General features: G+C 33.4%; 1 protein-coding gene across 1 annotated transcript; it reads left to right on the top strand.

Moving 5' to 3' along the window:
* Positions 1 to 1,053: 1,053 nt before the first annotated feature.
* On the top strand, positions 1,054 to 10,851 carry LOC114312991 (putative methyltransferase PMT24). The gene is made up of 9 exons (XM_082874596.1): positions 1,054 to 1,197; positions 3,723 to 4,807; positions 4,898 to 5,047; positions 6,338 to 6,608; positions 6,884 to 6,994; positions 7,102 to 7,276; positions 9,383 to 9,655; positions 10,068 to 10,262; positions 10,360 to 10,851. The coding sequence occupies exons 2-9, from the start codon at positions 3,755 to 3,757 to the stop codon at positions 10,586 to 10,588; spliced, it is 2,457 nt and encodes an 818-aa protein (XP_082730722.1). The 5' UTR covers positions 1,054 to 1,197; positions 3,723 to 3,754; the 3' UTR covers positions 10,589 to 10,851.
* The last annotated feature ends 428 nt before the right edge of the window (positions 10,852 to 11,279 follow it).

Consider the following 11,279-nt stretch of genomic DNA (forward strand, 5'->3'; position numbering starts at 1 on the left):
TTATTTAAAATGTAAGACCGCAAATTATAATTAATTTAAAATAGTAAAAAAAGATAAATTATGCAATTGTGTGAAGTTTTTAAAAAATATAACAAGGTTTTCAATTTTGATATAAAATAGTCCTATTAAAGACAAATTTCAATAAACGTCGGTGCAAGTTACTTTTCAAAATAAAATGATTAAAGTGAGATTTTATATAAAATATAAGAATGCAAATTGTAATTAAATTAGAATAATAAAAAAGGGATAAATTATGCAATAGTGTGAAATTTTTTAAAAAATATAACAAATTCCATAATTTTGATGTAAAATAGTCCTATCTTCTTTTTGGCAAGAGTAAATAAAACACAATGTAAAGACACAAAAAAAAAAAAAAAATGATAATCACTTTTGTATTTATATGCCTAACAAATTTTAATTAAAAATAAGTTAAGTATTATATGAATTAATACATCAAGGGATTATTTGATTAATATGATTAATATTGAGGGGATTAACAATTCACAAGATTTTTGTATAATTGATTATCTAATTAGATTAGTGAAATATATAATTCTCTTTTGTTCACATTTGTTTTGCAACAAATTTGCAAATATATAATTTTAGTTATATATATATTTTATGTTATTAATAATAAAATTGAAATCTCATAAATTAATAATTCTATATAATTCGTCCAATCAAATAAGTGTTAATAGAGCCTATTTTAATTTAACTAAAATGAAAATAAAAAAGAGCTTATTAATTAAAGGGTAAACTATGAATAGGTCTAATAATTAAACTTAATTTCCATCTAATTTTATTAAAAATAAGTCATATTGAAATTATTGCTAAAAGTAATTTTTTACGATTTTTGCACGTGTTACTAAAAATTAATAATTAATATTTTTTTATAATTTTTATAAATTATCATTAAAATTTATAATTAGTGACATTTTTTGTAACGAATTTTTTAAAATGTTTCTAAAAGTTAAAAATTAATAATTTTTTTTGTGATGATTTTTTTAAATCACTAAAAAAGTTTTATATTGATATTTTTGTGACCAAAATTTTAAATCACTTGATCTTTGTACGTATCATCACAATCTCTCCGTAATGTATATAGATTGCATACGTCTTCTCTATACAGAAAATGAGCTTAAACCCCTGATTTTCCGATCAGATCCATAGCAAAACTCTCTCCACCCACAAACACAGGTGCTCTCTCTCTCTCTCTCTCTCTCTCTCTCATTTTGTGTTTTTTCTTTGCCTTTTAGTTGAAGTGTGACTTTAATTCATTTTTTGGGTTATTTTATTTTATTTATTAATTTGTTGTAATAGCTGTTCAGGATCTATAGATTTCAGTTTGGTGTAAGTTCAGTGTTGTTTTATGATCTGTGTTATATTTGAAAAATTGATGTTTGAGTGCTTAATTAGTTGAAATACAGGTTTAGCTTGAAATTCTTTGCTATTGTGCAAACTAACTCTCTCCTAATTTTGGAAATCTACTAGCAAGAAGTTGAGCTATAGCTTTGTATGCAAAGTTATTTAATTTGATATAGTTCCATCAATGTGGGTTTGGCAAAGAAATTGGGTAGACATTAGGCATGAGAATTGAATTGGGAAAAACTTTTCTGGTTGAAGAGTGACATTAAATTCAGAAATTCGGAAATTCAATGGGAATGTGGAGGAAGACTTGTTGGCAATCCTAGTTACAGTTTCTATATTAACGTATTGGGAAAATTAATTTTTCTTGTTCAAACTATCACACTCGTGTCATTTTCTCCGCTGAACTATCAATTTAAAAAATTACTTCCTTGAATTATTGGCTTTAGTGCGTTTTAATTATAGTTAGTAAATTTTTTTAGGGAATATCACACCTACAGATACAAAAAAAATATTTGTGCACATGTGTTCGTAAAATTTTTGTTAGGCATCGATTGAAAGTGCGTTAACACAATTTCACTATACAAATATCAAGCGATTGTGTGAGGTTTTAATGCCTTGACAGATTCAAGGACTCCCAAATTTGTCAAGTGTAAAGAAAATAAACAGAAAAATGAAAGAGAGAGAAAAAGTATGTATTTGAATTGAAGACAAAACAATTACAAAAACATAATTGTAATTCCTTGATGAGTACAAGATGATTACGATTTTGGGAAATAAATTACCTTACTACTACTCCTATTCCTAGAAACGAAATTGATACAACAACTACAAATATTGAATTTACTCATAACTATCTAAAAACTACTCCTAAGATAGGAAAGAAAAAGATATAATTTGATCCAAAATGTCTTTGATGTTGTCCTCTCTTACAATGAAGCCATGAATGGCTATTTATAGACAAATTGTAGGAAAAAACTACCTAGGTAACTACCACTAAGTTAACCACCAATAACTCACTACATCTCTCCTCTTCATTCCTACAATGCCATGTGTCACTCAAATTCTTTACGTTTTATAACTTCTATTAACTTCCAGGTGAACAAGATAGTGCCACGTGTCCAGCGAATATATAAAATAATAATAATATTTTGTGGTGCCAACAACATGATTTGCTTAATTTGCTACAATTAGTTATATTTTGTGCTAAACTATCAATTAAACAATTACTTTTTTGAATTATTGACATTAGTTCATTTTACTCTTAGTTCACTTTACCCCGAGGGAATATCACACCTACTGATACAAAAAAATATTTGTACAGATGATTTTCTTTAATTAGTTATATTTTGTGTTTATTGAATATTTTCTAAACAATAGGTTGTGTTTTGTTGCATGGTATCAGGAAATTTGTATCCTTAATTGGAGCCGAAGCTAATAAACACTCTCAATTGATTGTGTGTGCTGAGCCAACAAGTGGGATATTTCATAAAACATGTTAACTTCATGTAACGGTTTGGGATAGTGTGAACTAGTGTCAATTGTTTAAGGGGGTAATTGTTCAAATTGTTCAAGGGTAAAGTGACAAGTATGATAGTTTGAGAGGGGGCAACGTGAATTTTTCTCTACATCTTTATATAGCTGAAATTGAAACAATTGTTTGAAAATATAAATTTCTGAATAAGTATAAAACTGGCGGGTTGTCTGTGCTTGGATAAATGTTTTCCTCAACATTTTCCATCAATCTGGCTTTGTTTGATTTCTTGAAGATATATATGTGTGTATATGTATTCTATGAATATGTCTTCATAGCTAATTATTTGTAATTTTTGAGAAACCAACATTATATAGTATGTGCACATATGTTCTTACATAGAACATGTGCAAATTCATCATTAAGTTTTTTGTTTTGTTTTTTTTTGTTTTCTGGGTAACCAAGATTGTTCCATGGTGGATAGTTGGTAATCCTATTATGACATAATCAATTTATCTTTTGTTTTTTGGGGTATATGTCACATAAGAATACAATTGCTATAGAAATCTAGATTCATTAATGATCAAATACATATACGTCTATGCGTTTACATATGCATTGTGTAGGAAAAAAATATGTCAAAAGATAACTTTCTCGCAAAATGTGTGTTCGCAATAAAATTTTCAACAGTTCTGATCCATTGATTGGGCTGGCTGCCTATCTTAATCAAACTGATATTAGGAACTTTATTTCTTATAGCAGTATGTACTGATTTTTGGTATTAAAATGAATACATCTGTTGTGCTCTGCTCCATTGCATTGCAGGAAATTTGGTTTTGCCATTTCATTTTTTTCTCATTCTTTGTAATTTTTTTTTGGCCAGGCATAAAATATTGAGCTTGTGTGCCTCAAAATATGGCTTTAGGAAGATATTCCAGGGTGGATGGGAGGAAATCATTGAGTTACTGTTCGAGTATTACTGCCGTTGTGCTTGTGGGTGTTTGTTTGGTTGGAGTTTGGATGCTGATGTCATCATCCATTGTTCCTGTTCAGAATTTAGGGTTCTCTTTCCCGGAGACTAAAACCAAGTTAAAAGAAAAAGTAGAGACTGATCATAATCAATTTGAAGACAGTACCGGTGATTTACCAGAGAATGCATTGAAAGATGACAGTAGCCTAGACAATAATCGGGATAAGGGCAATTTAGGTGTTGAGGACAGTCAAAATTTACCTGAAAAAAGTTTGGCGACTACTGTTGAGGAAGCACAGCAAGAAAAATTTGTAAAGGAAAGCACCAAAAGTGATGGAGATTTAAAAAAGGAAGAATCGGAATCCAATTCAGATGGGAAATCAAATTCAGGTGGTGACCGCTCAAATTTAGCAGATGGAGACTCCAATCCAGAACGTGGTGAGACTAGAACAGAAGGTGGCGAAACGAATGCCAGTGAGCATTCAGAATCAGAGGAAAGCCCAAGTGAAAATCAACTGAATTTGGAGGAGGGTATGAAACCAGATAATGAGAAAAATGTAGAGGAAACAAAGCATGACGATAAAGTCAATGTTCAGACTGAGGAGAAGATTGAAGAGAATCAAGATAAGGATTCAGACGTAAGCACTGGTGGAAACAAGATGGAAGATCAGGCAAAAGACCAGTCTGAGATTTTGAATGAGACTAACATCCAAAATGGGCCTTGGTCAACTCAAGTGGCAGAGTCTGAGAATGAGAAGGAATTGCAAAAAAATGTCTTGTCAAAAGATCAAAATGAGCATAAGTGGAAAATTTGTAATATCACTGCTGGGCCAGACTATATTCCCTGCCTGGACAACATACAAGCTATCAGAAAACTTCCAAGTACAATGCACTATGAACATCGAGAGAGGCATTGCCCAGATGAAGCTCCAACTTGCCTTGTTGCGCTACCAGAAGGATACAAACGACCAATTAAGTGGCCTAAAAGCAGGGAACAGGTAGATATTATTTATGCTCATTATATGGAAAAATTATTGCAATTGAAGTTTTAGTTTGGGTTAAATGGGATCTTCTGGTGCATTCTGCAGATATGGTACTACAATGTTCCACACACAAAGCTTGCAGAAATTAAGGGGCATCAAAATTGGGTTAAGGTTACTGGAGATTACCTTACTTTCCCTGGTGGTGGGACTCAATTTAAGAAAGGCGCCCTTCATTACATTGATTTCATCCAGGAAGTTAGTCCTTGTCATTGTTAATTCTGTCATGCTGCCTTATTTTGTTGGTATAATGTCTAATTGTTGACTTTGTCATACAGCTTTTTCTGTCCGTACACATGTTTTTGTGCATCATTTGACAATTAGAGAATGTAAACTCATTCATTTTTTCGTCGTTATAATCAGTGCTACAATTGCAAGCTGTTGTATGTGCAAATTTTTAGGGATAATATGAGGTGCGTTATAAAAATGTTGCATGAGTTACAGTGTAACTTGTCACAACTGCTTAAGATGCTTATACAATTGTAAGACCTACTGTTATACGTGTATGTGCACGCTATATGGACTAACATGTGCACAATATTTTGACCAAGGTTAATAGTTCACAATGATTGTGATCCTAACACAAACCTTCTGTTTTCCTCTGCTTTTCTGATCTGTGATTGACAAGATGAAGCTCTGAGTAGAGATAGATGGGGGTGCATCCATCTATGGAATATATGTACTTTTATTTGTATAAATCTCTAATCTCTAAGTCTGTGTATTCTGTATGAATACTTTGTATATCCTGTATTTCTTCACGTATTAACTTGGTTCTCTGAGTGTATAATTCTAAATATTCTGTACAAATACATTTTATTCTTTGAACTTGATTGGACAACAAGCTCAATGCATGAAAATGAGAAAAAAGAAACATGACGGGATTTATTTGAATTTATCCTTCTGATCATATGTAATAGTCTTTAAGATCTATGAAATCGGCTTTTGACATATGGTCCTTCAAAGTCAATGTTATTAAGAAAACAAAAAATTTGTAACATCTCATCACATTTTCTGTAACTTGTATTGAATTATTATTATTATTGTGACCATTGTTCTTTTTATCTTTTCCTCTTTTCTTCCGCTGAGCTGCCTGAACAAGTTCTGTAGTTCTCAATGTTATTTGTCACCCCTTGTATTTCCCATGAACATCTCAAATATGGACGCTACTCTCTCTGATGTCCTCTCTTCTAATATTATCTTTTCTTGTTTTGCAACATGTCCGTTCCCGTCTTCATATTGGTTGTCCATGCAATGAATTGTTTTTATGATTACATGTCTTCTTTAATACTCTACAACTTTGATTAGTCATTTCTTCACCATTTTGACCTTTCTCTTACCACGTTCTACACTATGCTTAATTTTCTCTGTACCCTATTTGTTCCTCTATTCAGCTTAACTTCCTAATTGCTATGAAGTTTTAATATCCCAAATATTCTTGTGGGAATCCTAATCTTGTTGCATGGATTGGGTATTTTGTCCAAAATGCAGTCTCTTCCTCAGATTGCTTGGGGTAAACAAAGCCGTGTGATATTGGATGTTGGGTGTGGGGTGGCCAGCTTTGGAGGATATCTTTTTCATAGAGATGCACTTACAATGTCAGTTGCTCCCAAGGACGAGCATGAAGCACAAGTGCAATTTGCACTTGAAAGAGGGATCCCAGCTGTATCAGCGGTCATGGGTACCAAGAGACTGCCTTTTCCCAGTAAGGTCTTTGACATTGTCCATTGTGCTAGATGTAGAGTCCCTTGGCACATTGAAGGTGGGGTTTGCCCTTTTTTTTTTTTTTTTTTTTTTTTTTTTCATTTAATAGATATGCTTTAGGCTGTGTTTTGATAATGGATTTAGGTAGGGATTTAGGAAAGGAAAAGAAAAGGTGCGGAAAATGTGAATGAATGAAATATAAGCTAAATTTTTCTTCATTTCCCTTGCATTTTCCTTTTTCTTTTTCAAATCTTTACCTAAATCCATAATCCAAAAACAGCCTGGGTATTGAATAATTTTGGGTTTATAAATTTATTTTAATGGGCATTGCAGGGGGTAAACTTCTCTTAGAGTTGAATCGTCTTTTGCGCCCTGGAGGATACTTTGTGTGGTCTGCTACTCCAGTTTACAGAAAGGGGTCCGAAGATGTTGGAATTTGGAAAGGTAGAATTCTTGTGAACCTATGTTATTTTTCTCTTGTGAGAAATGGAGTTGTGAGATTGATTTTAACAGTATTTTATTATTATTATTATTTGTGAAATTAATGGCAGCTATGTCTAAACTGACAAAGTCAATGTGCTGGGACCTGGTGGTGGTTAAGAAGGATACATTGAATCGAGTTGGTGCAGCTATATACAGAAAGCCGATTTCCAATGAGTGCTATGAGCAAAGACCAAAAAATGAGCCTCCAATGTGTAAAGAATCTGATGACCCGGATGCAGCATGGTAGTGTTTTATGTATTCCATGTTTTGTTGGTTTTAATGATAGAATTGGTGGTTTGGATTACTTTATGAGCTGTGATTAGTACAAATTATTTTAGTTTACAACATGAGAAAATTATTTAATTACAAATGTTCAAACATTTAGAAACACATGAGAAATTTGTTTAATTACAGATGTTGAAACATTGAAATCGGTGAGTATTTGTATTTAATATAGAAATTAGAGTATATAGAATCTTTTTATTTTTAGTATTATGCATATAATTTGTGATTGTGTCAATCGCTGATTTAGTATTGTTTCTTTATTTATATCGTTTCCTAAATTGTATCATGAATCTATTATATATACATGGCCTCTACCTCATTCATGGGTAAGCCAAATAATTATTTTCACTCTTTTTGGTATCAGAGTTAGGTTAATTACCTAGTAATTTTGCTTCACTGGCGGGCGTCAGTTTTGCCTTGGCTGCCCGTCGGATTTTAACCCATTCCACTGTCATATTTTCTTTCAGTATCACTTCATGGTGATCTCTTCATTTATCCATTAGTTTATACCTATCCTAAATATCTCTATCATCTTTTTTTTTTTACTCGCAATCTATTTTTGTGTGTGTTTCTGTTCCACTTTGTCTTTTCCTGTATTTCAACTTCAAATAGGTTTCTATCTTCAAACTTATGTGAGTTTGAAAGAGGGGGGAGGAGTATTATACCTATATCATGGTGAGCATGGTGATATACCATGTGAACCATCTAAGCCGCCCCCTCTGGCGCACAACGAAAGCCGTCCACTGGCGCACTTTTTAATAAGTCGTCCCTTGGTGCACTCAGTCATCTGTTGCCATCATCGTTCATTACCACTTTCTAATATATGTGTGTGCCACACTTGCTGGTTCAACATCCAGTTCTCTACATCGGTCCGGCGTGATCCCTTTAAAGTATCTCGACATTGATTCCAATTAGTCTCTACATCGGTCCGGCGTGATCCCTTTAAACTATCTCGACATTGATTCCGATTAGTCTCTACAACGGTCCTACATGACCCCTTAAATTGTTCCAACATTGATTCCGGTTAGTTTCTACAACGGTCCGGCACGATCATAAAGTATCTCTCGGCATTAGCTCCGGCCTTTGATGTCGACTAGGGTCTTGTTGGCTGCCGACCAGGCTGTTTCCTGGCCATAGATGCTTCGGCAGCTATTCTAGGGCAGTTCAGTCCCAATTTTTTTTTGGACCCCCTTTCTAGGGTGTGGTGTTGATGTATTAAGCACTTTTTTTGGCCATTTTTATTTAGTGGACTACTGGATTTGTTCGGTAGCATTTATTTGGACTAGCCGTTGGGTTTTTTTTGGCTTCTTCCAGTCATCCATTGGCAAGATTGTTGAATATTTTCACACCACCTTGAGAGGGAGTGATGAACATAGAAATTAGAGTACATAAAAATCTTTTTATTTTTAGTGTTATGTGTATAATCTGTGATTGTGTCAAACATTGATCTAGTATTGTTTCCTTAATCATTTCCTTATTTATATCATTTCTTAAATTGTATCATGAATCTATTATATATGCATGGCCTCTACCTCATTCACGGGTAAGCCAAATAATTCTTTTCATTCTTTTTATTGCATATATGAAAGAACTTCACTGCATAAACTGCTGGATGGGGCCATCTTGTTACTACATTAGGCTTTGATGTTTGGTACTATTCTCAATGTGTTCATAATTGCTATAGATTAATAAACACATTTCTGTGGTAACAAAGTCTGTTTTGTTAAGGGAAATTTTCTTGTGGGTATGTTTGGATGTTCAAATCAGCCAATTCTCTCACAAGAAAATAGGACAACTGAAGACACTAAAGCATGTTCATCACCAGATCTTGAGAAGATTAAAAAAAGAAAAGGAAAGAAAAGAAAAGAAAAGAAAAGAAAAGAGTACGACATTGGTAGAAACTAATGTTTCTATCTGAGTAATGTTATGGCTCTAAAAGGCCTGCACTTGGCTACTGGTGACCCTGTTTAATGGTAGAATCATTGGTCCCTGCATTAACTGTTGTACTGAGTGAAAATTCCCAAAATTCACGTGTTCTAAATTTTATATTGGTTATGTATTCAGGAACATATTGCTCCAGGCATGCATACACAAAGTATCAGTGGGTGCATCAGAGCGTGGGTCGCGGTGGCCAGAGCAATGGCCACTAAGAGTGGAGAAAGCACCCTACTGGTTAAAAAATTCAGAGGTTGGAGTTTATGGTAAAGCAGCTCCGGAGGACTTCGTCAAGGACTTTGATCACTGGAAAACTGTTGTGTCCATGTCATATCTGAAAGGTATGGGAATCAGCTGGTCTGCAGTGAGGAATGTAATGGACATGAGAGCTGTATATGGAGGGTAAGCATTTGAAGTTTTTTGTATAAGTTCATGAAATTTCATGTCCTTGACAGGCTCCAGTTAAATTCAGATAATAAGTTGTGCTTCTTTGCATTTGTTTAAGGTAGGGCCTTGGGAAATATATTTCATTTTCTATATGATACTATACTACCATTGGGTTTTATGTGAAAGAGTATTGGTTTTTGTTTAGTGAAATGATGAAACTGCTATCTGTTGTGGCACATTGAATATGTAGTAGGACAAAACCATGACATTGTTAACTGGAGAGCATATGATTTCTTTTGTTTGACCTTATGGTTATTGGTTTTTACTATTATTGCTTTCATTGTCATTTTTCTTTCTTTACTGTAATAAGAGATTTTATTATCTCATTATGGACTTTTTCCTGATTATGCTTTCTATATGATTTTAGGTTTGCTGCAGCACTGAAAGACCTAAATGTATGGGTTATGAATGTAGTTCCAATCAATTCACCAGACACACTTCCAATAATATATGAGCGTGGCTTATTTGGGATGTATCATGATTGGTGTGAATCATTTAGTACTTACCCCAGATCTTATGATCTTCTTCATGCTGATCATCTCTTCTCCGATCTCAAGAAAAGGTTATTGTCTTGAATAACATTCTCCTTGTAGTTTTACTCCTTTGCAAAGTCACTCCCAGTCATTGCTGTTGACTTAATAATGGTTTTCTGGCCACAGGTGCAAATTAGTCACAATTATTGCAGAAGTAGATAGAATCCTAAGGCCAGAAGGATATTTGATCATGCGGGATAAACTTGAAACCATAGTTGAGGTGGAGAACTTGGCTCAATCTCTACAGTGGAAGATTCGATCGACGTACTCAAAGGACAATGAGGGTTTGCTGTGCATTCAAAAGACATTCTGGCGTCCCACAAAGGTGCAGACTATTGTCTCAGCCATTGCATAAGAACAATGCTATAATTGCCACCACTGAAATCCTTTTACTGCTGGATTAGTTATTCTTTGGTTTTCTCCAACACCATTTGATTTTGAGGATGTAATTGCAATAGTTTCTCATTTCCCTAGTTGATTATTCTTTTACTACACCTCAGCTTTGCTATCTTAGATACATTTTTTGCTCCCTTAAATTAGAGGGATAGGGAAGAGTTTTAGGATGTAAATTTACACTACATTATTATATGAATCAGTTAAATTATATTCATTTTTGAATGTACACGTGTTTAAAAAATGCTTTTCTTCTTTGTGACAGCATAATGGTGTGTTGTATTATGGATCCAGAAAAAGGTTTTGATGTTGCTTGGGAAGTCAACTTGCCATATGACAATTCTAGTTATTTTTGTATTTGATACTAAAGTTTGAGAGTAATATGACAGACCAATGGGCAAGCATGATATGCTGCAAATTTGTCCCCTTCATTGTTCAAATTAATTTTGTATTTTTATTATTATTATATTTTTTGGTTCTTTTGTGATTTTATTGATTTTTCGGAAAGATCTCATGTCATATTTGTTTGGTGGATTAGATTGGATGAAATTGTTAGTAAGAGGATGGTTAGTGAAGAAATTGCTAATGTGGGGATTGTTAGTGGAGAAATTAAGTAAATATGTGTTTGTTTTGATGATGGTGGGAGAGTTGGT

Source organism: Camellia sinensis, chromosome 6 (assembly GCF_055761805.1).
Source record: "Camellia sinensis isolate YWXY chromosome 6, ASM5576180v1, whole genome shotgun sequence".
NCBI classification, from domain to species: Eukaryota; Viridiplantae; Streptophyta; class Magnoliopsida; order Ericales; family Theaceae; genus Camellia; species Camellia sinensis.